The sequence below is a fragment of the Nothobranchius furzeri genome, chromosome 10 (assembly GCF_043380555.1).
Source record: "Nothobranchius furzeri strain GRZ-AD chromosome 10, NfurGRZ-RIMD1, whole genome shotgun sequence".
NCBI lineage: Eukaryota > Metazoa > Chordata > Actinopteri > Cyprinodontiformes > Nothobranchiidae > Nothobranchius > Nothobranchius furzeri.
In genome coordinates, this window is record NC_091750.1 from 60,089,114 (window position 1) to 60,117,050 (window position 27,937).

General features: G+C 43.7%; 1 protein-coding gene across 1 annotated transcript in view; it reads left to right on the forward strand.

Moving 5' to 3' along the window:
- The window catches only part of jade2 (jade family PHD finger 2), a 265,323-nt gene that overhangs the window by 36,879 nt on the left and 200,507 nt on the right, over positions 1 to 27,937 (forward strand). Inside the window, exon 3 of the mRNA XM_015961491.3 lies at positions 9,367 to 9,452. Coding sequence (XP_015816977.3) covers positions 9,367 to 9,452 — 86 coding nt within the window. The remainder of the gene's footprint in view (positions 1 to 9,366; positions 9,453 to 27,937) is intronic.

Genomic DNA, 27,937 nt, shown 5'->3' on the forward strand with positions numbered 1-27,937 from the left:
TGACGTGCTCAAACCCAGTGAATCCTGATAAGAATAGTAAATGTCTGACCTGATGTTGGGCTAAAACAGCCAGTCTGTCACTCCTCGCTCCTTGTAAAGTTTATTGTCCACATAAAGCTTATCAACCGAGATGACAGCCCTCCTCCCATCCTGGATAAACTTTTTGCGCAGCGGAAAGATGACTCGGCGCCGATCCAGGATTTCCTTAGGGAACTGGTCATTTACGCTGAAGTCTTTTCCTTTGAGCTCTCTTCCGTGACTTTTAACAAGATCCTTCTGCTTAAAATGTTCAAATTTAGCCACGATGAGACGAGGTCTTCTGCTGTCCACTCTTTTAGCTCCAAGGCGGTGTACCCGGTGAAAGGTGATGTTTTTTACCGTTTCTTCGGGTATTTTCATTTGGGTCTGGAGAAAGTTTTTTGTTGTTTGCTCGCAGTTCTCCGCTCCTCCCGTCTGCTCTGGCAGCCCTGCGAACACCAAATTACCCCTCATGCTACGGGCCTGAAGGTCCAAAACCATCTCCTTCAGAATCTTGTTGTCCAGGGTGATCCACGTCATTCCCTCTTCCAGGGAAGAAACGGACGCCCGCAGAGACGCGTTCTCAGCAGCGAGCCCCTCCACCTGCTCCTGGCTGAACTCCAGAAACTGACGGAGGTTCTGAAACTCCTGGTGTAGAACCTCAAGCAGATGAAGTCGCCCGTCAAATCCCAGAAGCCGTTTATCTATAGAATCTAATAATTCTAATATGTCCTTACGGGGAGATGAGGCCTCAGGTGAGTCCTGAGGACGGCTCCTCTTGGTCCCAGGTGTTTCGGTCTCAGCTGCTGATTTCTTCTGACCCATAACGAAAAACTCAAAAACTCTTTCAATATAGTTTTGTAAACTTTCTAAATTTTCTTCACTTACCTCCAGGTTGAGTGAGTTATAATTACCAGATTATTTTTTGAGTTGTCAGTAGATAAATTAGGCGAAAATGCGTCTTAAGTGTGGATGTTTGTTAACGAGCTGCCATCTGCTTCAAACACTGCCGTGTATCCGGTGCTCGGCCGTCAGCGTCAGCGCATGCTCACCTCCCTCAGCGCAGGCACTCCCAGTATCCTTACCGATAGCACTCATGGGGAGAGTTGCTACAATTAAAATGATGGTCTTACCCAGAATAAATTACTTATTTTCAATGATCCCAAACAAACCACCAGCTGACTGGTTTAGATCTCTGGACTCCTCAATTACCAAATTCCTTTGGCAGGATAAACCTCCACGAATTAGCTTAAAAACGCTTCAGAAGACCAAAGACAGAGGAGGACTGGATCTACCCAACTTTTATTATTATTTCCTAGCCAACAGGCTGCAATATATACCAAGATGGTTGCAAGATAACCCACTAGATGAGTCTTGGTTAGACATAGAACAGACACAATACGATAGAGCTTGCAGACTTACCATTTATTAGCTCAAGCATAAGAAAACATGAAGGCTTCAAAAGTATTTGTATCAGCACCTCTCTGACAGCATGGTGGGAGTATCTAAAAATAACAGAGTCTTCACTGATACCATGCAGACGCACACCTATCTGGAATAATCCTGATATTTTGCAAAATAATAAAATGATGAACCTTCCGGACTGGAAAAATAAAGGAATCCTATACCTGGAACACATATATGAAGGATTGGACTTCATCCAATTTAATAGAATAGTCTCCCAATTTGGAATAGATAAGAATAGCTTTTTAGAATACCACCAAATTAAATCTGTAGTCAAAATTTTTTTATCTCAATAAAATAGAATTACAAACACCACCAAGGGTATTAGACTTCTATAATCTCAAACCCCCCAAACTACTGTCTAAAGCAGGGGTGTCAAACTCAAACTCACAAGGGGCCGAAATGAAACTCTGGGATGGAGTCGAGGGCCAAACTTAATATTTTTTGAAAAAGTGACAGCAAATTTGCACGTTTTCTTTATCAACATATATGCAATTTTGAACCTTTAAATTTGGAAACAAACATATTTCTGCATTAACACTGAATGTGGAATAACCAAATTACACACGAGCAAGTCAGTTATAAATAAAACACATCAGGTATTCATTGCTTGTGGTATATTCTGCATTTTAAAAATATATTCAGGATTTATGTTTTCTTGTTTATTCATTTTTCTTATTTTTTATTCTCCTTTTTTCTCCTGTAATAAGTGTCATCGCTGCTGTGACGTCTAGCTTTCCCCACTGAGGAACAATAAAGGGATTTTCTATTCTATTCATCTATCTGCAGCCTTTCCACTTCCTGTTTACTGTAGGTTAAATCTTTGCTTACGTGCCAACAACAAAATAAGAATATCATTTTATCTTAAATGAAAATGCAACATCTCACCTGTAGAGCTGAAACGATTCCTCGAGGACCTCGAATAATTCGAGTACAAAAAATCCTCGAGTCAAATTCTCTGCCTCGAGGATTCGTTTAATTCATATTTAATTAATTCATGGCTTTGCAATCGCCCGGGGTCATGTTTCACCCGGACCGAAATAAGTGACGCACATGCCCACTGGACTGAATGCACACGCGAGTAGCGAATATAACTTAACTTTCTCTTAAGCCATGGCGGACAACGTAGACCCCGGTGGAGGGCGAAAAAGACAGAAAATGTCAAAGGTGTGGGAGCATTTTTCACGTCGTAAGGTGGAAAACGTAGTCCAGTATAAATACTGTAAAATGGATTTAGCCTAGCACAACACCACATCCTCCGTGCTGCAGCACCTGTAAATGTCTCTTCTGCAAGCGGACTCGGAGCCTCTACAAGATAATGCATTTTAGCCTGTATTTCTATATATTCTGCGGACTCTGCGACTTTTTCGTTTGTAGCACTCAGTTTCAGCTCACACCGTACGTCTGCTAGCAACACGTCGGACTTAAAATGTGCTAAAAAATAGCAGTTTTTACACAACACGTCGGACTTTTTATTGTGTTATTGACGTCTGTTGTCCCTCGGGGTTTCTGCAGGAGGACACGGGTATTTATGAGTGGCGGAGGAAAACGAAAGAAAGTAAATAAATGTTTTGTGATCAGTATAATTTGACAAAACCACAGCAAACATGCTTTTGGCAATCCTTGTTAGTGTGAGAAAAAAAGTGTGGAAATTAAAACGGACGTGTGTTAATAGGGAAACAGCCGGCGAGCTGTTTGCGCCGTGAGCGGTTCTGGTTCTGTTTGGGCCGCAGCCGCTCGCAGCGTTATCCTCCTAGTTTCTGTCTGGCTTGCAGGCTAGCAGATTCTCGCACGAGGGGAAAATCGGCTCAGGTTGTGCACAGACATTTGTTTACTGTGAAGTAAAGTTGAAGTGCTGAAGTTTTGCAAACTAATTTTGAATAAAACTTGAAGAATAACTGGCAATTGCTTGCTCATTTTAAGAGGTCTTTCATAATTATAACATGCTATTTGATATCAAATCAAATCACTTTTATTGTCACGTCACATGTGCAGGTACACTGGTACAGTACATGCGAGTGAAATTCTTGTGTGCGAGCTTCACAGCAACAGAGTTGTGCAAAAATACAGTAATGTAAAAACAAGTAAAATATAAAAATGGCTAATCTAAGTATACAAATGAATAAAGTAAACAATAAGATAAGAGATATAAAATGTACAGAGGTTGGTATGTGCAAAACAGTGGCATTAATGTACAGTAGGGAGCGTGTAATGTTGGAACTTGGTGGAGCTCGCGACGAGGCAGCCATACTCGGCGCCATCTTGGCTCATCAATATATGATATAATGGTTTACAAACACAAAAGGGTAATTTATTAGAGTACTCGATTAATCGAAAAAAAGATTCGATAGAGTACTCGATTACAAAAATATTCGATAGCTGCAGCCCTACTCACCTGTTAACTTTCATGTTTTGGAGCAGAAAAAGAGCATAAAACCAACATATTTAAAGCTCAGTTTGCTCTACTAGTTTACTGTGATGCTCACCTGTTCCAGCCAGATACCTGCATCATGGGGTTGATCTGAGCTGGGGAGGAGACTCCTGTTGTTTTGTTCATCTTCATCATAATAATGACAACATTAGATGACAACAGGTGCTCACCTTATAGATTTGTGCTGATGAACATGTCTGAGCAGCTTGACCGCGTTGTTGTGTGTCGGGGAGGAAACACGACAGCAGCCACAGAGTCATGCTGGTTTGAGTGTGTCGCTGCTCGCTGGAGTTATATCAGCTCTGTCTGGACGTTAGTTTGAAAACTTTCTCTTTAAGTCGTGAACACATTACTGAGCGGCTAGAATCTCAGTTTCTGGGCTTCAACGTCAGAAAACAGCTGAGTGAACTCTGCGCTGAGTGAGAGGAGTGTAGTTTGCCCGAGAGAGCGGAGGAGCTGCAGACACCCAACTACCTCTGACTGCCTCGGCGCTGAAAAAACACAAAGGAGGGGGCGCGTCTGCTCCGCGCTGGCGCCGCAAAGCATCATGGGAGTTGTAGTATTTGCGGTAAAATCGGCCAGCGGGCCAGTTTTAATATATTTTTGATATTTATCTCGCGGGCCACATAAAAATGCGCCGCGGGCCAAATGCGGCCCGCGGGCCTTGACTCTGACATATGTGGTCTAAAGTATATAAGACACCGTCCAAAATAGACGATAGAATAGCAACCCCTATTGAAAAATGGGAGGTGGATGTATCAGTTAGCTTTTTAAACTTGTTTAAAAACTTTTAAAATGATCAGACACTCCAATTTACAATTAATTCAGTACAAAATTCTACACAGAGTTCACTATACAGGTCATCGGATGTTCAAGATGGGGTTTGTGTCGCCTGACACCTGTAAACACTGCAAAAACAACATTCCTGACAATTACATTCATGCACTGTGGTCCTGTCCACCTGTCCAGGAATTTTGGGGTAAAGTTTGTGAAGACCTGTCAAAGTCTCTGAAATGTCATATCCCAACCACCCCCTCTCTTTGTTTACTGGGAAACCTGGACGATGTCCCGATTGAAACATCTTTGGTTCACGTGGTTCTGACTGCCATATGCATCGCTAAGAAAACTATCCTCTTGAATTGGAAAAATAGAGAAACTCTCTGCATTAGCCAGTATAGAAATCTTTTGTTAGATCATATTACACTTGATTTAGCCTCTGCTTCCACTTCAAATCAATCTCTCTGGGCTCCTTTGATCCGTCCCATCACATAGCGATGATGGGGGACCATTGATGTTGTTGGTTCACGTGGTTCTGACTGCCATATGCATTGCTAAGAAAACTATCCTCTTGAATTGGAAAAGTAGAGAAACTCTCTGCATTAGCCAGTATAGAAATCTTTTGTTAGATCATATTACACTTGATTTAGCCTCTGCTTCCACTTCAAATCAATCTCTCTGGGCTCCTTTGATCGGTTCCATCAAATAGTGATGATGGGGGACCATTGATGTTGTCCTGTGGGATGATGTGGGTGGGGGGGTTGGGGGTCTGAGTGTGGAGTATCCAGATATTCCCTGGAGGTGGGTTCACTGGGGGTTTCTGGGACTGGGGGGCCGTTGCCCCCCTCTGGAGGTGCTTGGGTTGCCTCGCGGGGTGGACTACTGGCGGTTGTGAGTGGGGCCCCTTGGAGGTCTTGGCGGCGGCCATGGGTCACTGCCTGGCAGCTGCATTGCCCCTGGGCGGGTCTGGGTGGGGGCCTGGGGGCTCGGGGTGTGGGGGTTGGCCGGCCCCGTGTGGGGATCTGGGTGGGGCCTTGGGGGTCGGGTCCTTAAATGTATGCTGCCGGGAAGAAGGCAGGAACATGCAGCAGTGCCTGGCCTGGGTTCAGGGGTCTCGGGTAGACCTTGGCTCCTCTGTGGTCCCATCACAGGGGAGGGGGAGGTCCAGGAAGGGGAGGACCCAACCTTACCTGGATGTCCAATGTCTTCTATATTCTGGAAGTTGTGCAAATGCAGGGAAGGGCATAGATATTCTATGTCTGGCAGCTGCATTGCCCCTGGGCGGGTCTGGGTGGGGGCCTGGGGGCTCGGGGTGTGGGAATTGGCCGTCCCCGTGTGGGGATCTGGGCAGGGCCTTGGGGGTCGGGTCCTGACATGTATGCTGCCGGGAAGAAGGCAGGAACATGCAGCAGTGCCTGGCCCGGGTTCAGGGGGCTCGGGTAGACCTTGGCTCCTCTGCTGTCCCATCACAGGGGAGGGGGAGGTCCAGGAAGGGGAGGACCCAACCTTACCTGGATGTCCTATGTCTTCTATATTCTGGAAGTTGTGCAAATGCAGGGATGGGCATAGATATTCTGCTGGGGTGGGGCTGGGTTGGTGTCCTCAGACTCCGTAAGACTCTGTAATGCTGCTGCTTTGGGCCCCGGCAGGATGGGCTGGGGTCTCCATGCCCTGGGTGGCAGTTTGACAACGGAGGTGCTTATTGGGGTCAGTGGGGGAGCTGGCTTCCTGGAGGGCTAAGCCCAACCAGTCATTCCTCCCCATCCCCACATATTTCTCTCCTCCTGCTCCCTTACATCATCACACAAACATGCACATAGGACCTTGGGGGGTAGACAAGTCAGGGAGTGCGGGTATGGAACCCATTTCCGCATTCCTGTGGCAACCTGCCCCCTAATTTTATTTGCACCTTAAACACTTCCACTGATGACATTCCACGCAAACACACACTTAGGGTCTTGGGAGTGAGTACATTCAACGGCACTTGGCAGGGGGATTTCTCAGCCTGCTCCCGAGTACCGGTGCCCACTTCCAATTTTAAACTGCACTTAGACACCGAGGGTTGTGGGTGCAAGTGGGGTGGTGTGGTGGCATCAGCTGGCGTTGGCCAGACAATGCCCGCACTGCTTGCTCACCACAGCCATGGAATACACCTCATCAACACACAACACTATATTGGAGCAGGCAGAGGGAGATTAGGGGTCTTGGCACACCTCTGTTGTTTCTTGGCTTCCTGGGGCTGGAGGCTAGGAGGGAGATCTGGCCTTCTGGTTGGGGTCTGGGGTGGTGGGTTGCTGTGCTCAGCGTTGGGCAGGGGAGCCTACTCATCAGCACCCCAACAGAAAGGGTCAAACTCTGGTAACCGGTGATGGTTGTACCCAATGTGCAGCAGTACCGGGACCAGAGTGAATAGGGTGTGTATGGGGAGCATGAGTGGGTGTCTGGCGTGCATTTTTGTAAGTCTTGGGTTGTATGTGCGTGTGTGAGCATGAGGGAGGGAGTGTGTGACTGTGTGTGTGTGTGTATGACTGTATATGTCAGGTGGGGCCTTTGACTCCTCCCCTCTCCTGGGACTTCTTTTGATGATATAGATCTTCGTCCCCCCTCCCCCTGCCACACCTGGTGTGGGGTGTGGTGCCTTGGTCTGCCTGAGTGTTTGTGGCTCCCGGATCAGGGGATTTAAGATTTTTGGCGTCTGCCTGATCAATCCCGGTGGCTGCCTGGTGGGGTCTGGTTCCCTGGGCTCTGCTGGGTCCCCGGCGGGGGTGGTCGCCCCTGGGTCCCGGGTCGCTGGGTCCTGGGCTCGGCTGGCTAGGGGGTAGGAGGCTGCGGGTGGGCCTGTGGGCTTGCCGCTAATATCTCTCGGGTTTCTGCCGGCCGCTGGTTGTGGCCCCCGGGGGCGATCCTCTGTGCCTCTCGAGGGGGGCGGGGGCCTTTCTGGTTGCAGTCTCCTTGGGGTTCCTGTGTTCTGGGGCAGCACCTGGATGTCTGGGACTTGGAGCTCCCCCCGTCGTCTACGCATCTTTGGGGGGCGGATCTGTGGTCTCTCACACTCTCTATTGGACGCTCCTATAGAGAAACCTTACATAAACAAGCGCGTGTACACACACAGGTGCTCACATGGTGCTCTCAAAAGTATGGGCTTGGGCACGTTCAACACAGGTCTTAAGACTATGGTGGGCACTTAATGCACTGTGATTCATTATCATGTGATTGTTCAGTTAAACAATGTTGATTATATATTTCTTCATCAAGTTGACGCAGTGATAGCTTGATGTTGTTGTATTGTTGTTGTGTCCCATAATTTTTTTTTTTTGTTGCTTTTTTTATTCTCTCTTTCTGCAGGTCTAGAAGCAGACTCTTGTTCATTATTGTTTATTTTTGTGGAAACCCCCACCCCCCACCCCCTTCGCCCCTCTCTTCCCACCTTTTGTCTTTTCCTTCCTCTTTCACCTCTGACTCTGTGTGTGGTCGCAATTTCAAAGCATTCAAAAGCAATAACAATAAAGTTTTAATTATCAGGCATGACATTAAAAGCAGACGCTTTGATGCTCCACCTGAGAGTAATTCTGTAAGGCTTGTTACCAGCATTCAGACATCAATTCTGTTTGCTTCACAGCCAGACAGGACACGGATAAAAAATAATAATAATAATAAAATAAAATTGATAAAGAGATGCCCAACCCAACTTATGGCTTTGAAACTCCAAAAACAATACTATATCTTCAATGAGATTAAGGCTTCGATTCACTGTGTAATGATGGCAAACAAAATACATTAACTGTTGGAAAATAGCTGTAAACGTTCCTACGTGATTCGGGTTTTCCATGTAAGTGAAGGAAACATTGCGATAAAACATGATGGCAGCACGGCTGAGTCAACACTTTAATATTCTGTTTTTAAAATGCTTCCAGTGTTTTCCACACATGCTTTCATTTTCCACCTAATGTATAGTTTTACCAACAATGTTCCCGATTATGCACGCATCACAATTCGTGTTTAAACAGGTGTTTGTCCGATCTGAGAAAATACAAGCCGTACAAATGCACAGAAAAACCCTCCTGAGTTGTTGATTGAAGCGGTGGGTGGGATGTTGGCTTCAGTGTCTGACTGATTACAATTAAGTTGTGTATTAATGAGCTTTTAATGGACCACAGTGGACTAACAGTTTAACAAGATGTTATTTATATTGTCATTACCTAATTAACCTCTTCATGGATCGTCAGCAGTCTGCTTTAATTAAAGAGTGAGTCAGAGTTGTAGCGGTGTGGAACAATCGGGTTTTAGAGTGGCTGCTTTCGCTTTAGTGCCTCTCACTTGTGTTTGAATCACATCTATTGTAAAACACAACAGCCTCAAACATCATCTAGTGCTGATTTAATACCTCCAATAGCTTTTTGCTGTTTAGCAGGTAAACGATTCCCTGACACTTCTTGATTGATACTCATGCTTATGTTCGACCTTTATACTCTCAGCTGAACCCTTTCTCCTGTAGGACGTTAAAGTTTCAATGGAGAAAATTAGCTGCTTGCCATAAACCTGTCCTCAAGTCTCTTTTAAATCAACACTTGTCAAACATGATTAAGATATCAAATGCCTGTTAAGTTTTATTGGAAGTGAATTAGGATTCTCAAGACAGAAATGTTGATAGTTTTGACTTTTTTGAATCGTTGCAGGTCAAGTGACGTCATGGTCCAGGTCATCTAAGAACATAGGCACCAGCAGCACATGGGTCCGTCACCAACACAAGAAACCATCAGAAGTAAGTCGCTCTTGGCTTTATGGTACAAACACCGCACACAGTGCAGGTGATCTAATATTGTTTTTTGATTTCTGGAAAAGAAATTGGCCAGTAGTGGTCACTGATCACAGGATATGTTTGAAATGTTGAAATTCTGGGGCTGCTTCCTTTCAAGGCCGCATTTTAAGTCTGATGATGCCACAGAGCAGTGACAAGTCAGTCCTAATTCAAAGGCTACTCAAAATGCAACCCACAAATGCTTCTTTATTTTGCCCAAATTTCTAGGAGGGGTCTGGTGTGTCCTTGTTTGCCCGCTCTATCCCAAATTCCAGGCCATATAACAATGGCAGATGATGAGGGACAGCAATACAGTCTGGCGGTACAAAAAATGAAAAGCTTTTAGTTGTGATTTGAGACTCCCAACAATTTTGTCTGGTGATGTTGGGAGGTTACTATCAGAGGTGTGACCAAGTCACTGCTTTGCAAGTCACAAGTAAGTCACAAGTCTTTCCAATCAAGTCTCGAGTCAAGTCCAAGTCAAAGACAACCAAGTCCAAGTCGAGTCCAAGGTCAATGATGTGGAAGTCCAAGTCAAGTCCAAGTGCTTAACTTTGAATTTTCAAGTCATAATCAAGTCATCTGTCCAACATCAATTTATTGGCAATGATAATAATTAAATTCCAGAAATAAAGCTTCTTAAAGCTTCATTTATTTGCTCAAACAAGCAGAAAGTGCAACTGAAATGGATTATAAGCAAAGTGCTGCTGCATTTAGCAGTAAATCAAATCCAGAACCAAGAATGATTTATGATTTTTGTCCACGCCTTGACACTTCTTTGCTAAAATATCAAATGTGCTCAAGTCATCATCAAGTCAACAGATGCAAGTCGATTCAAGTCGCAAGTCATTGGCGTTCAAGTCTGAGTCAAGTCGTAAGTTTTTATAGATTTTGTGAAGTCAAGTCAGAAGTCATTAAAATAATGACTTGAGCCTGACTCGAGTCCAAATCATGTGACTCGAGTCCACACCTCTGGCTACTATTACTATTTTACATTCAAAAAAATTCCTATTACACACCCAGTAGTAGGGATGAGTACCGAATTCGGTACTTTTTAAGGTACCGACCGAATTCCATAGTACCGACCGAACACCGATTCACGTCATTTCAAACGGTGCCTCGTTTCGGTACTGCCAAGACAGTTGCGCATGCGCAAGAGCGTTATGTTGCCGGTCCCTGCGAGCCCGTTGTAAACAGAGCAAGCATGGTAGAAAGAACGCACGCTAAAGCTTGGGTCCACTTCACTAAATGTGATGGGTAACTGGGTGATGAAACTAGCGACAGACAACGATCTAAGTGAGACATCCTCATCTTAATCTGCTCCAGTAGGTAAATAAAATGTTTAAGATAACGTTACCTTGATTTGTTAGCTTCCGTTTCGCTAATGGTGCGTTCGCTTTCTCCTCGGAACTCCGAATTTCCGACTAGAAGAACATGAACGCGCTCTAAAGTTTGGCTTTACTTTACTAAATGCGACGGGTGAATGGATGAAGGTAAAACCAGCGACAACGATCTAAGTTTGAGGCATCATCGTTTTAATCTGCTCCAGCAGCTAAATAAACTGTTAAAGATAACGTTAGCTTGATATGTTAGCTTCCATTGCCACCGTTGTTTCCAGCTAATGGTGCGTTCGCTGTCTCCTCGGAAATTCTAACTTCCCAGTAGGAAAAATCAAAAGAAAAAGGACGGCAAAAGGAATGAAGATACACAGTAAATTTAGTTCACAGTAAAGATGTTTGCTTCAGTTTAATTATCAGCTTATAAAACTACAAGGACGATGTTAAAATACAAACTTGTATGTTATTTATCGTGATATTTATCAAATATGGTTATATATATATATTGAGAAAAATATATATTTAATTATAAAAGAGAATTAAAATAATAAACACTCAAAAGTATCGAAAATTGGTACCGTTAAGTACCGGTATCGACTCGTAGGTACCGGGAATTAGTACCGGATCGATTCAAATGTCAAAGGTACCCATCCCTACCCAGTAGTATAATCAAAACTCTGTATAGAAGTTATAACTCTGTGTCTGTTTGTAATTAATCACTTTTAATGTGTGCATAAGAGCAGTTCTTGGGTTGGGGATCCTGGCTTGTTTTGAGCACAAGCAATCACGTCGACCGGGAAGGTCCTTACAGAGATGCTGCCCCTGACTTGGAACACAGCCAATAACACCTTAGAACTAAAGGAATTTTCCCAGAATTCCCTGTAAATTTCTGGCAAGATGGTTGTATAAGCTAGTGATTTAAAAGTAAGAGTATCCCAAAGAACCACAATTTATCCTTACAAGCCTGAGAAAGTAGCACTGTTGTTGCTACTCAGGGAATTTTTTTTCTAAAATGTTAAAGAATTTGCTCTTTTCATGACCTTCATTCATAAAATGTTTTCCAGAGGTAAGTGCAGCTTAGTCAGATGTTCTCACGTTGCCACTTCATTCTTGCTGTTTTTTTTATGTGCAGAACTACGACCTCATACTAATGCAACCATATGTGGAAAAAACAACTTCATCCCTCAGAATATGCACACTCCCAATAAACCCAGTAAACAGCATTCATGTATTTAGATTTGCCTCCTGGTGTGAGACAAAACACCTCTGTGCTGTGTAAATAAAGCTAAATCAACCAAGTGCTTGGATGGCAAAAACTGGTTGGCTAAAATACAGGGTAGGAACGTCCACATGGTCATGATGAATGCTCCCAAGTGCTTTCAAATGACCACCCTGAGATAGAAACTGGCATAATCCGGTTGGAAAATGGTGCTTTCTACCAGTTGTGGCAAGGCTTCGTCTTCGCCTGCCACAATTACACATTCCTCCCACTCAGCCAGATAAGTGAGTTCAAATGTGTTTTACGGAGAACTCCACTCTTATTGTTTGGTTTGGAAGTTTCACTCCAGGATTAACTTCCTATTTGGACCAAATCGTATATAAATATAATCATTCTGAGGAGCCATATGCCTAAAGCCAATTATGGCACCTTTTCAAAATAAAAGTCTGCAAATAATTTAGCGGGTATTTGAAATGAGAAACTTTTTCATTCCTCTGACAAAAGGTGTCATAAAACATGGGGAGTGAAGGGGGAAAAAACCTGAAGCACAAATGTTTTTGTTGGTTTTTGCTACTTTTGAGAGACTCAACAACATCCATGCCTTCAAAGTGCGAGTCATCCGCAGAGCATCTGTCAGGCCCGAGCGTTTGAAGCTTCTTCCCCCTCTGCTCCATCCAGTTAACCACAGGCTGTTGGAAGGTCCTGTCAGCAATCAGTCCCTCAGTAATTACTACTGTAGCTCCCTGCTCTGACCTGGGCCTCCTCCGAAGAGCCAGGGGCCACATTCCCTTTCATGATGCTGCCTTTTTCCTCAGAGGCATGCTGCTCTTTACACTGTAAGTGATGGGAAAGCTCAAACAAACAGAAAGGGACTGGTGTCAGAAAAAAAAACATGCATCATCAGATAATAAAATCTGCTGACTCTTGGTTCCGTTGGGCCGATGTGATTTTTAAAAATCTTCTTTTTGGAGGCTTTAATTGTTTATTTGGGGCATATTATTTTAGTTAGGATGCAAACGTTTTTGTCTTCAAGCTTTTTGTTTCTTATTCTCAACAAAAAGCTGGATACTGCCTTCAAGGGCATCCTGCTGATTCTGTTCAGTCTTATCTTTTAGTCGTAGTTTGTTTTGCGCCGTCTGAAGATAAAGAATTCCTGGAAGGAGATTGTGAGCGAAATGGCACTGATTCCCATCAATCTGGAACATGAGTAAATACTTCAGATCTGATAGATAGCACCTAGTAGAAATAGTTCATCTGGTGCATTTTGAGCATTTTAAACATGTAATCTCATTTTTAACTGCATAAATACATAAAGATGCTTTCATGATTCCAGGATGATGCTCAGCCTTGGTTAATTTTAACGTTTGAAGATCGCTTTTCTAAAAAAGAGCCAAATGTATTTGTGTCTTCCCACTCCAGCTTTGACCCTTTTTTTAGAAGTGGTTTAGATGGTTTTACTTGGCGGAAGGAACACACCGTTAAATGCTTCCTTACTCCTAAAGCTGTTTTTATCTCATTCAGTTGATGCTAGAGATGAAAGATTCTGACAGTTTAGTCCACCAACAGGAAGCAATTATGACACATTTAAAACACATATTTGGTCTCATGAATATGGACTGAAGTTCGGAGAGGGAGAGAGGCCAGTTCTTTCCTCATGCTTTCGCTATTCAGCATCGAAGAAGACACCAACGAAGAAGAAGAAGAATCATACCCGTGGCTCTTTCCTCTGAAGCTCTGGGCTTCATCTCCCGGGACTAAAGCAAAGCTCCTTTTCTTCAGAGAAATTTCCCACTTGTGCTCCTGGGGATTATGTGGCACTTGTCAAAATACTGCTACACAGGTAGAGGACACGCACACATTTATTGGTGCTTGTCACAATATAATGAGACAACAAGATGAATATCCGCACTTTGCACTCGGGGGATTTCCTCCAGGCTTGTGATATTGAAATTTAGCACCACGCTCTCAGATGGGAGTGCCTGTTTGCAAATGTATTCTTTTATGTTTTTTTGTTTGTAGTTAAAATTAGTATTCAATTGATTTGATTGTTCATTTGAAAATGTGATTGATTTGTTGTAATTCTTTCAGCTCTTGTTCAGAAGACTGAAGCTGAGTTAAAAAGCTGCTACAGTCATCATTTGTGGATTTAAATGTTACGTTGCTCGTGCCTTGCTTAGTTATGGACCAACTTGGTGGTTTTATTCGTACTTTATAAACAAATGCACATTGGCAATTGTCATTGACTTTCATGTGATGAGCAAAATAAGGATTTATGTGACCTTCCTTCTTTAAAACTTCACTTAAAGCTGCTATAGCGAATCTGCGAAGAAGCTAGGTTTTGATGGCACACCCCTCCCCTCGGGTATCTTCCCTGGATCCGTATCCACCAAAACCAGAAACCCACATTGCCAGAGGAAACAAGATGGTGCAAAACACCAGTAGCCATTTTTTTTTTAGGTTCAAACATCTTTTGTTGTCCGTGACTTCAAATTATGTTTTTTCGGTAGTTAGTCATAAAGTTGAAGTGGTAGCAGCCGGCTGTTTCTTCTTCTGATATTATTGGTCTGTGAACCACTCACACCAGTGGTGTTCTGTTGCTGAATATGTGAGTGCGTAATGAATGGAGGACCCATGGAAGTGTTGCGGTTCAGCGAGACCAACAACCGGATGGACCAAGAGTTGCTTTTGGTCTGAAATGTGTTATGGGGAGATATTTAAACAACTACAAGAACCACAGTTCTCTCTCCTATTGGTTGAATGCGGAAGTACAACTGTCATTAACAACCTTGCAGCAGTCAGCTGTAACTTGCACTAACAATGAGCTAATGTGAACTCGAACCAGCTGATACTAAATAAGCCCTAAGGTAACAAGATCCACACTGCTGGAAGAAAAAATATTATTACTTACAAGTCCAGTAATAACAAAGCCAGGTCACTATTAGTCCATGATGTTGTAAACTCCTTCAGCTTCCTCAAACTAGTGTAGGCCCCACCAATTTTCACTGTGGTTTTAACTCTTTGCTTCGCCTCCAGACATTACTGTCTTATTTTACTGCAGGCTCCACCAAGATGCCAAAAAAAAGGGCAGAATTCTTATTCTTGTGCTTTTCATTGATGGTCAGAGAACTGAAAAAGCTAACTCCTATCCTTTTTATTAACTAAGAGCACAGTAAACATAGGGGCACAGGAGCACAGGAGTTAAGTGCTCGCCCCGTAATCGGAAGGTTGCAGGTTCAAGCCTCGCTCAGTTTGTCGTTTTCATTGTATCCTTGGGCAAGACACTTAACCCCTCTTGCCTACTGATGGTGGTCGGAGGGACCAGTGCTTGGCAGCCTCGCCTCTGTCTTTGCCCCCCAGGAAAGCTGTGGCTACATCACAGCTAATCCTCACCAGCATGTGAATGTGTGTGTGAATGAGTGAATGACTGTGTTGTAAACACCTTGGGGGTTTTAGGACTCTAGAAGGTGCTATACAGGCCATCTACCATAAACGGCTAACAACCGTAAAGCAGGTAGAGACCTCCTACTAGTGTTCCCACCCAAACCACAAAACTGTTGAGGTCAATTTCCGGTCAGCAGAGTGCTACAGAGTGCCTTCTAATGTGAAATTGCTCAAATTTCTGGCTCAAGAACCACTGACACCAGTTTGAAAGCAATAGCTTAAAGTGGTGAAAAAACTAGTGCTGCTTTAAATTGTCATTTTTATTCTACTCATTGTCACGTAGCGGTGTTGGTGGCGGCGGACCATGTGTGGTGGAGCTGACCCAGGAGGCAGAAATGCAGGCTCAGATAACATAAAACAGATTTGTTGACTGAGGATACAGCAGGAGCAATGAGACAAGGTGGAGACACAACAACAATGATCCGGCAAGGGACCCATGCAAAACGGGAGGTATAAATACACAAGGAACAATCAGGAACACATGGGAGGGTTAACAAGGGGCAGGTGAGCACAATAAATAACTAATCAGGGGCAGGAGAGAGCAAGAGTCAGAGGGGTAGGAGCAGATCCTGACAGTACCCCCCTCTTTAGGGGCGGATACCAGACGCCCACAAGACCCACATAACTCGTAAGACAAGGGGACCAGGGATCCGGAAACATGGAGGCACAGGGGGTTTCTGAACGAAGACACAGGAACTCCGGAGACTCGGGACATAGACTCGGGACGTAGAAGACGGGGGAACTCTGAAGAGGCTGCAGCGTGGAAGGCCTGCAGGCGTAGACCCTGCAGGCGTAGGCCCCGCAGGCGTGGACCGGGAAGTTGATGTACTGAAGGAGTGACGTGAGGAAACCAGGATTGGCGGCAGGTGCTCGACAAATGGTCAGAGCAGGTGCACATCAGGATCCGCTGGGTCCACAGGCGGAGGCTTAGGTGAAGGGAAGCAGAAGAGGAGTGGGGAGACCAGCCCTACCACCCCAGAGAATGTTGGCGTGTGTAGGGGGGTTTACTCCAAAACTCCAGGACCTGCAGCTTCCGAGGAAAAACAAGACGGGGCAGACAGCAGACGGGTAGGAGCAGATCCAGACATTAACTATTCCCCATCCCTAATCCTAACCCCAAAAAACGTGTCATCAGTCTCTTATTCCATGAAACTCCAGTTCACATTAATGTCTTGTTCTGATGTTTTTAATTTTTTCGAGGGTGATTTCAATAAAATTATCACTTCTTAGCAGGAGCGTGGTTCGAATAGTGAAACAAGCTGTGAAAAATTGGCATTGATGCCAAAATAGAGATTTAATGATCTACACTAATTTATGAAATCCCATATAACACAATTTACAGCTTGGCATTTAGCAAAAATAGCTGTGACTTGCAATCAGCGCAACAGTTAATAAGTATGAAAAAAATTAATTTTCACAGCTGGAAAGCAGAAATCTGTAGGTGTTAAGTGCCTGATAAACTGGAGAGGAAAAGGACTTGTTCTTTCAGAACAATTTGGTTTTTTCTCTGATTCCTCTCATACCTTGTTGGCTTTTGTATAAAAGGTTGATGTGATGGAAATCAGCAGGACATGATGACAGTTTCAGATGTGTCAAAGTATTTTCAGTACTAACGAGACAAGAATGCTAACATTTCATTGTTGTTTTGTATCTCAAAAGAGTTTGTTGAGCAAGAAAAGAGGTTAGGAGCAACTCCCTGTACATCATGCGAGTGGAGGATGTGGTTCATTGGGAGTTTCCCCAATAGAGGCAGAGAGAAAGTGTTAAAGCCTTCTTATCATAAGTATAATTAATTAGTTTTTTAATAAGTTGTAAAATATATTCAATTTTTAATGAGACACTTTTTTTCTCACCGACCCAAAGAAATCTAGGCATTGATTTTATTTCTCGATTCAACATTCCAGAGGGGCGTCCTTCTGAGAAGTGGAAAGACCCTTGCCATCTGATGAATGGTTCCTGATTGTTTGGACTTGTTGAAGCAACAAAAGCATTAAATTAGAACCGTGGAACATTTCAAGTGTTTTTCGTTTGCTCGTTTGAGTGTTAAGATCAGATCCAGGTTATTTCCTAAACGGCTCAAATATGCTCTGTCAGATCTTCACTTATATCTCACTCAGATCTAAGATGTTAAAAAGACTTCTGAAACCAAAGTATTGTTTAATAAAGACACCTGGGGGGGTTTGAAAGTGCAAGATGGTTACTCTAGTCAGTAAAACCTGTAATCTCTAAGGATCTGAGGAAACAAAGTAAGAAATCTTAACGTCTTAGACATTATTTGGCTTTGAATCTGAAGTTGCATCAGACAGAATGGAGCATTAGAGCATGGCTCCAAGTTTTAGCTTTTACAAAAAGATGTTTTCAGTGCCTGTTCTCTAGAAACCAGACCAGAGGTCTCATTTATCAAACATTGAGTAGAATCCTTACTAAAACCGTACTTAAGCTCAGCAAAAAAAATGTACTTACGTCAAGTAGGTTTGTGTTCTATCAAACATGGAGTATGCACAGCTGCACACAATCTCCGCTTCATAAATAAAAAACTATCTAGAAATGTTCTCAGCTGCTTTTTAGTCACATCCCGCCCTCACCACACCCACTTACTGCCATAAATAGTCAATGCAAAGTGCCGTGTGGATCTCGTGCATTTACATAAGTCGGCTGTTGCAGCGCTCTGCCAATGACGATGGCGACCATAGATCAAGGCAGATCAAGGAAGCGCTATTTCACAGAAGCAGAAATTGAGGTACTTGTGGGTGAGGTGGAGAAATGAAAGGAAGTGCTTTTGCAAAACAAATAAGAGAAAATCCACGGAGTGGCACAGCGTTGCTGAAGCCGTCAATGTTGTGAATTCTTCAGAGAGATATGTGGCGGGTATCAAAAAATGGTCCAATCGGGATTCGATCCCGAGACTCCCGGGTGAAAGTCACGCGCGCTAACCAGTCATCCAAACGGAGATCTCCTTTGTCCAAGTAGTGAGGGTGCATGATCAATCGGGTCACAGTGACAGGACACACACTGTCACAGATGCATGACATTCTGTCTCAATCTGTCCCCCTGCTGGTATTCTGCATTCCGTATTCTGCGCTTCAGGCTGTGTGCGCACGCGCGCATGTGTGAGTGTGCGCGCATGTGTGTGTGTGCACGTGGGGGGTCTTGCTCTGTGTCAAAACGAAGCAGTACAAGTGATAATGCTGCAGGTTTTCATAATTTTATCCTTCTCAGCGGCAGCACTGCAGGTGCTCTCCATGTCCAAAATGTGCATAAGCCAGGTCCTTATTCAACTTAAAGTTGCGCACATTTTTCCGCTAAGTTGTCTTTCATAAATCCCAAAGTTTGCACGGAAAGTTGCTTACCCAGTTTTCCGACCCCGTTTTGTGTGCAAGCAAGCTTGATAAATGAGGCCCCTGATCCTTGGAGAACATTGATGAAATGGAGGATGAAATATGTTGGGATGTCCTTTTTTAGCTATGAAAGGATGTTCATCTACAGTTTATTACCTTTTGGTGTTAGCTCTATTCAAGATGGCCGCAACAGTTAATCAGTTTAAATAAACACAGAAATGGCTTTAAAGCAGAATTCCAGTATTCACTTCAGCGTTCCACACTTGTCCATAAGAAATGTCGCCAACTCTGAATCTGTTTGACATCAGAGTTCCTTCCACTGTTGAAAAGCAGGTCCAAGGTAGATTATTAAGACTTTTGTCCCATTAGTCATCATCACCACAGACATCATATACGTAAATGCCGTTTGGACTGACGCTGTCTAGTGGTGGCCGGCTGCCATCTTTGATGGGTCCCATTTAATTCTACTGAGGAAGATGCTTACACAACTAATAAAAGCATTTTATTATGCTTTTTCACAAAATCAGACATATGATAGTTAAAATATAAATATAATTACATAAAATAAAAAAGTCCCAGAGAAGTCCCACATGATCTGAACGGTGCGCTGGCCGTTGCAAATGTAGACTGTAAGAAAACGGGCTAAGTTGCTCACTCTTCGTTGATTCCAGTTGGGTTTCAAGCGTGAGGGACCCATTCAATATGGAGTTATGCTGTTAAGCTCTCCAGTGCCCAATGGGACGTCTACGTATTTATGTCCATGACGATCATATACTGGTGAAATTACATCTCTGCAATCAACCCATCCCCGTGGGGAGCGGTGAGCTGCAGCGGTGGCTGTGCTCAGGAACTATTTGGTGGCTTAACCCAGCAATCTAACCCTTCAAGCTGAGTGTCAAGTGGGAAGGCACTGAGTCCCATTTTTTAAGTCCTTGAAATGACCCAACCATGGGTTAGAGCCCCGAGCTCCCAGTCTCAGGGTGAACACTACCACAAAACCACTGAAAAGGTAATAGAAGCAGGCAGCCATGGAATCTGTGTTTTTTGTGGCTTTAAAAGTGATTTTAGCTTCTCTATGATTCTGTGTGTCTTTGTAAACAGCTCAACCACCACAGTATTCGGCAAACACGTGCACACACTGTGATTGGCATCTGCAGACAGACATGCGAGATCTCAAGACATCACATTATTTTCAGGATTTAATTTGAAACAGTTACAAATAGACAAGGAAATGGGAACTAAAGCACCCCCCTGAGTACAGAGTCAAGGTGCCCCTCATCAAAGTTTATTTTATGTGCATTTATAATCTGGTCATGATAAAACGGCTGTTAGCAAAAATACATTTCCAAAATGCAAGTTGATCAGAGACCTGTGATCCAGTGGGGTGGCAGCGGGTTCAGCAGATTAATGAAACTAAACAGTCACTTGACCTTTAACCCTAAATTACCAATAAATAAATGCAAAATTTCAGCTAATTTACAGCTTATTAATTTGTTAGAAAACCAGAATTTGAGGCCAATGGTCTGCCAGCAGGTTAGAAAGTTTTGTTCTGGAGAGTTTTTAAGGATTTAAAACATGTAAACTAATCATTCGTAAATGCACACAAATGAACTGTTTTGTCAATGTGTTTGTGCATGAGACTTGGTTAGAAAACAGCTGTTGAAGCTCATTAGAGTGTGATAGAAACAGCTGTGCAACGCCATGGCAACCAGATGTAAACAACTCAGAGTTGATGTTAGTTTCTCTCTGCTACACACACACACACACACACACACACACACACACACACACACACACACACACACACACACACACACACACACACACGCCAATATAGCCTCCAGCTGTTGCATTTAACTGTCAGCATTAGTCTATCTGCTCACCTGTCAGTTGTTCAAATCCCTTCAGTGAAACAAAAAAACATAGTCAGTCAGTTTAAATTTACAATTTTCTAAAAGATGCAATTATTCAGTCTTATTTTCTTTGTGTCATAAAGGTTGTAATCCATAAATCCATTGTCTGAACCCGCTTGACCACGTATGGTCGGGGGGTGGTGGTGGTGGTGGTGGTGGTGGGGGGGGGCTGGTGCCTATCTCCAGCAGTCAACGGGCAATCAGCTGGGGTACACCCTGGACAGAGAGCCAGTCCTTCACAGCGCAACACAGAGACACACAGGGCAAACAACCACACACACACACACACACACACACACACACACACACACACACACACACACACACACACACACACACACCTAAGGACAATGTAGACAGACCAGTCAACCTAACAGTCATGTTTTTGGACTGTGGGAGGAAGACGGAGCACCCGGAGAGAACCCACGGATGCACAGGGAGAACATGCAAACTCCATGCAGAAAGATCCCAGCCCAGGAAGCGAACCCAGGACCTTCTTGCTGCAAGGCAACAGCTCTAACCACTGCGCCACTGTGCAGCCCGGAATCCATAAATCATTTTATTAAATGTTACATCAACATTAATGTTCAATACTGATTAAATATAATATTTCTCTTCACTTATAGGCATTTGTTTGTTTGTTTATGGAAGATTATTACTGCCACTGCAGCAAAAATAATTTCAAAAATGTTAAATTCATGTTAAAAAATAGGTTATATTATATTTTTTTGTTTTTACTATGTATACATATTACATAGTAACATAAAATTATGTTTTGCTTCTTTTCATTGGAAGAATATTGTAATATTATAAGAATATACTTTTATACAAAATAGGTTTGAAAAGGGTTTTACATGATAAATTGATTTGCATTAAAATTCGTCACAGTTGGCTTAATTAGTGATTGTTTGAAATGAGAAAATCTGACTTTTTCCCCCCTCGCATCATTGCAAAGCAGCAGGAAAAAAATCCGACCTTTTCCTGGTCCATGAACTCACCACCACTAAATTCTAATTCAATAACAGGTCTAACTTTCAGCATATTAATTAAATTAGAAAAATGGAAATGAATCAGATTTGACAGGTTGGTGTCTTTCTTTTAAAGCATCATCAGCTTTTATTTAATTTATTTTTCTGGTGCTAGTTTCATATTAAGTGTCAAAGCTTCATCTTTAGGAACTAATCTGTGTTGCTTTAGAATTTAACGTATGTCTTTGAAAGGATCTATTTAGGTGCATTCAGAGCCGTAGGTCACTTGTGTTTTAGAAGGTTTCAGTGTATAATTACTGCAGCTGGGAGTGTTAAAAGCTCAAAAATAGCTGACAGGTGTTTACACCAAGCAAAACGTAAAACAGTTTGGTTGATGTGCTTCAAATGACTCAACCAGGTGCTTTCACATTGATTGTATAAAAATAGATGATCAACATTGATTTGAATGCATCATATCCGTAAATAACTGAGATAAACACCCTTTTTCACTCCTCTGATGCTGGATTCAGTTAAAACTTGCCACAAACAGATAAATAAATTAAATTAAATAAACCTCAATTTATATATTTCCTGTTTTTGTTTATGTCCATAAATACTTAAACATGCTTGAAATTAAAACGAGCTTTTAACAGTGAGGTGCTAGTTTAATTCATCACAATAGAGCTAGTTAAACATGCAACAATGTGATAATTCAATTAATGTAATTTAAATATCCATTAAAATATAAAAACTGGAATCAAAATGAGACATTTGGCAGCACAAAAAACTCGTCAAACACAATATTTATTATAATAATTGTAGGCAGACAGAGCTGATGGAGGTTCTCAGGCATCGAAGGATGGCTGAAGGCTTTCCAGGAACAGGAGTGTGTGATGTCTCTTCTCTCTATTCTGCCAGATGAGCTGATAGGTTACAGGTGCGTGAGGACATCCTCATGCTGTCATAACCAGATGACATGAGTTATCAGGTGATCAGCCAGCCTAATGATGAGATGCAGAAAGAAGACAAATCCAGGACAGTGTACAATAATAATAATATGTGGTGTTGCTCACCTTATGTTCTCTTATAGAGTATTAACGGTGGGCACGGCCTCCCTCTTCAAACGGAGACATGCAGAATAACCCAGTTCAAACTCCATCATGTTGGCGAAGGTATCGCGGGTAAAATGCTGGTTGCAAACTACAGCACCAGGCGGGAGCGGACTGTTTTCCAGACACTGATTGCGCGCAATCACTGGCGCCTAATTTCTAAGTCCAGTGGAAAGGAGTGCAACCCCAGAGCCACCGAACCCACCACACTACACCTTCTCACCATACTAACACGATATGGAACACTAAATCCGAACTACTTTCCTAATAACACTAACAGCCAAACACTAACTAAACTACAATATCCAACAGCCAAGCTAACACTAAATAAGTATGTATAACACTAAAATCTATGCTAAAGATTAGGATATGCTAATGCTATATGCTAATGCTGAACTACCGCTAACTATCCTACACTCGCTTGCAAATCCAACTCCCAACTCGCCACAAGGCGTGGCCAAGACTCTCGATGCTTTTATAACTTTGACACAGAGCTGCTACGTAGTACTCTACTGGTTTACGTAGTATCTTTCTCTTTAGTCATTGGCTAAAGTGTATTCAAAATGACTCAAACTCTGTGTTTTAAGCTGAAGGTGGTATGCTGTGGTATTTAGGCAGAATTTTTAATTTTTAAAGAAAATGCACCAAAATGATAAAATAATGAATACACACATTTAAAACACTATTAGACACCCATTTATTCAGTTTATCAGCAAAAAAATTGTTAATTTAGAAGTTACTTGCTCTTTAAAAAAATCCTGATTTTTAGACACTTGAATGCCTCCAAATGTGACCCTTTTAGCAGGAGAACAGCCTGTAAAGTAAAGATAAGATTACAGATCCATTCTCATTCACTAGTCATCATTTATTTTGGCCTCCATCAAGCAGAGGATATAGGTGGAGTGGATGAAGGGTAATGATGAAATGTTGCAAATACAGCTCTGTGCAAGGCAGAGAAGACCTGGATGTAGACATTTTCGGGGGAAGATACAACATAATTGCTCAAATATAAAACTTTCTGTCAGTTTGAAGACAGTAAGTCTGAAGGAGCTCACGAAATCTCCAGGAATGAAGCAAGGCAGGCCAGAAATAAGGGAGGAGGTCTCAGAAAAAATATAAGTCAAAATAAGGCTGAAAGCAGCACAAACTTAAAGGTGTATTAGGTTAAACATCCTGGAACGTGAGTGGTGCTTCAACATTCATCTTTGCTAGTTTCCTTTTGTCCAAAATGAACATTAGCAGCTTAGGCTAGTGTTAGCAGTAGTTCGGGATAGCATTAGCAGTATGTCAGGCTACAGTTAGTAGCCGATCAGGATAGCATTAGCAGTAGCTCAGGATAGCATTAGCAATAGCACAGGCCAGTGTTTTTCTGTAGTTATTATTACTGCGACCAATGTTTACATGTTGCCGACATTGAAGTGAGAAGGGACATGCTAATTAAAGCTGATGAATCTAAACTTATGATGCGTTAATCCCGCATGTCTGAGAACTAACCATTTCTCCGTGGCCGTTACAAATTTACCAATGTACTTTGGGAAGCAGGTCAGGGACAGCACAAACTTTTTGAAATGCTGCATTAGAGACCCCTAGCTGCCTATATTCAATAACAACAAAACTGTGTTTTTGGATTCTAGGACCGCTTTAAGACAAGCATTCATGAAGGAGTCTCCAGTCTCAAATAAAATGAGGGTTAACGGCAATCGAATTAACAAAAAGAAAAAAAAATCAAAATACCATCTGACTAAAAAAAATCTAAACAACTTCTGGTTAATTAGCAACAAGAAGATTTGCACAACAGTCCCAATATGATGTTTGCAACTACATTATATGCCTACATAGTAGGGCTGGACCATATGGCCTAAAATCAATATCACGATATATTGAGGATTTCACCTTGATAACGATTAATGGACGATAACTACAGGTATGCGCAAAAACAAAAGTTGTCCACTAGATGGGGCTGTCACATGTATTACATTGAGTCACATTTTTACGTGACTCAAGGTGGTACTGTTTCTTAAAGGGACATGAACGTTGTCAACCTACACACATCTTTTCATTTTTTATTATCAGATTTATTGACATTGGAAAAATGATCTCAATAAGAGTCAGAAATTTCGATAACGATTAATTTTTGATTTATTGCCCAGCCCTACTACATAGCCAAATGTACAATTTACTGTGACATTGGAAATTTGTGCATTTTCTTACAAATTTCTGTCTTTCGACAGTCTCAGCCCAGTGAGATCCTGGTTTTAGAGCTGACCTTTTCAATTCCTATCCCACAGCTTCAGAGTAACTCTTACAGATACTGTACATTTGCCACTCCTTTGAGCTTTTATTACATGTATTCTTTTAGACCTGATGCATTAGGTGCATTTTATATCTTACATGACCATTTTAATGCTATTCATTGTAGCTACAACTCATTAAATCCATTCCTTAGGTATCAAATTTTGATTAGGGCTGCAACAAACGATTATTTGGATAATCGATTAATCGGATGGGGTCTCGACACGATTAATCGATTAATCGGATTACATGGGGAAATTTTTAAAAACTGCTAGGGAAACGTTATTTCTCTCCTTCCTTCACTTTATTTAACACAACATTATTAGAAAACAGTTCAATAGCAGAAAAACAACATGCCATCACCTAAATTGTCTTATAAGGTGTATAGACAGAGACCCTAAGCTACATCTATCTGTGACCTAAAATGCTTGGTCCAAGTTAAACAGCTTAAGGGCAATTCTCGTCTGTTTTGTTTGATCTCATCTGTTGACATTTATTTTAAATGTAATTAAACATAGGCTGTGAATTTGTCATGAACTCCTCCTCTTAACCTCCTCTGCGGGCCGGGCTGGCGCTGCACTCCAGTTCCCAGCATGCCTGTCACCGACGCTTCCCGGTGACGTCATCCCGCTGAGCCTATTTAAGGACCTGTCACAGCGGAGCCGGCACTCAGTCATCATCTAACGATAGACGCCAAGCCATTCTAAGACCTAAGACACTAACTCTACAAACCATACGGGAAGAGAACTTCCCACGCTGCCACATATCAGTCTCCATCCACCATTCTCTCTGCGCCTGGGTCTCATAACCACTCCAGCTCAGCCCACCGAACCTGACAGGATGACTGAGTCCCGAGTAGACCCAGCGGAGATCGCACAGCTGCGAGCTGAGGTAGCGCAGCTGCTCAGCAGAGTAGAACGCCAGGAGGCGGACAACGCCCAACTCCGTGTGGAGAACAATCAGTTGCGTGCTGTTACTGATCGCCTCGCATCCAAACTCGATTCCGTCACCGAACTGGTAGTCCAACTCTCCTCAGCCCTCCAACGACAGTCATCTGCCACTCCTAACGTGGTGGAGCCGTATCTAAGTCTCCCAGAGAAATGGGATGGGATTAAAGGATCCCCGGAGAGCATGTTGGCCGTTCTGTCAATGACTTTTGAGTGTCAGCCGGCACGCTACCCGACTTCCTGCTCTCGCGTGGCTCTGTTAACCTCCCTGCTGACTGGGCGAGCCGGTGAAGGGACGGCTGCTCTGTACCATCAGAAGTCCCCAGTCTGCAACGACTATGAAGCCTTCGTGAAAGAACTGAAGAAGGCATTCGTTCATCCCAGCAGCGAGGTCGCAGATGAGACACGCCTGCTCCAGCTTCGACAAGACTCTCAGACCGTGGCCGAATTCACCTCACGCTTCCGGACCACCGCTGCCCGTCTAACCTGGGGTGATGCCGCGGTGAAGGCTGTGTACTTGGAAGGATTGTCACCCCGCATCCGTGAGGGCATGATTGGTCACGAGGCTTTAACCACCCTGGACCAGGCGGTGGACCTGGCTCTCCAGCTGGACCGCTGCCTCCTCACCAGACCAGGAGTGAGGGCGGTTCCCGTACAATCCCGAACTTTCCCCCGCCGTCAGGAGAACCAACCCATGGAGGAACCCATGCAACTGGGTCATTTGCCCCCCGAGGAACGGGCGCGCCGTTTTCAGGAGGGACGTTGCGCCTATTGTGGGGCTCTGGGTCATCCCCGTGCAACATGCCCCATACGCCCGGGAAACGGTCCCTCCGGGTCGGTGTAGGAGCTGCCTCACTCGGAGTTTCCACTCATGCAGCTCCTCATCACACCACCCTCTCGGTCTCCTTCCAGCTGAGCCAAGGACCGGTCCCCCTGGTGGCCCTCCTCGACACCGGAGCTGCAGAAAGCTTTATCGATCAGGGGTTGGTCAACCGGCTCAAGATTCCACTCACCCTCCTCGATCATCTCGTTCCCGTCACCTCAGTGGACGGGCGCCCTCTCATGCCATATCCGATCACGCACCGAACCCAGAACCTCCGGATGACCATCGGAGAACACGTAGAGACCCTTCATTTCTTGGTCATTCACGCCCCTACGACTCCTCTCATTCTGGGTCATTCCTGGTTCCGCCTCCACGACCCTCACATCTCCTGGTCCACCAGTAAAGTCATGGCATGGGGTGTTAACTGTCGCCTTCATCATCCGTCTCCAGGATCACAGCCTAGGGAGACACCACCCAAGGATGTGGATTTAACACTCCTTCCAGGATCACAGCCTAGGGAGACACCACCCAAGGACGTGGATTTAACACTCCTTCCACCCCAATACCACGATCTGGCTCGGGTCTTTGCAAAGGAGCCTACCACCAAGCTGCCTCCTCATCGCCCCTACGATCTGGAGATCAGGCTTCAGCCCGGAACCACCCCGCCTCGGGGTCGGCTGTTCTCGCTCTCCCCGGCAGAGAACCAGGCGATGGACGCTTACATCAATGAGGCTCTCCAGAAGGGGTTTATCCGACATTCCACGTCTCCTGGGGCGGCAGGGTTCTTCTTTGTGAAGAAGAAGGAAGGTGACCTCCGGCCCTGTATAGACTATCGTGGATTGAATAAAATCACCATCAGGGACCGCCATCCTCTTCCCTTAATGAGCACGGCTCTGGACGCCACTGCCCAAGCCACACTGTTTACCAAGCTGGACCTCCGCAGTGCATACAACCTCATCCGCATAAAGGAAGGAGAGGAGTGGAAAACCGCTTTCATAACACCCACTGGACATTATGAGTACCTGGTCATGCCCTTCGGCCTCTGCAACAGCCCTGCCGTTT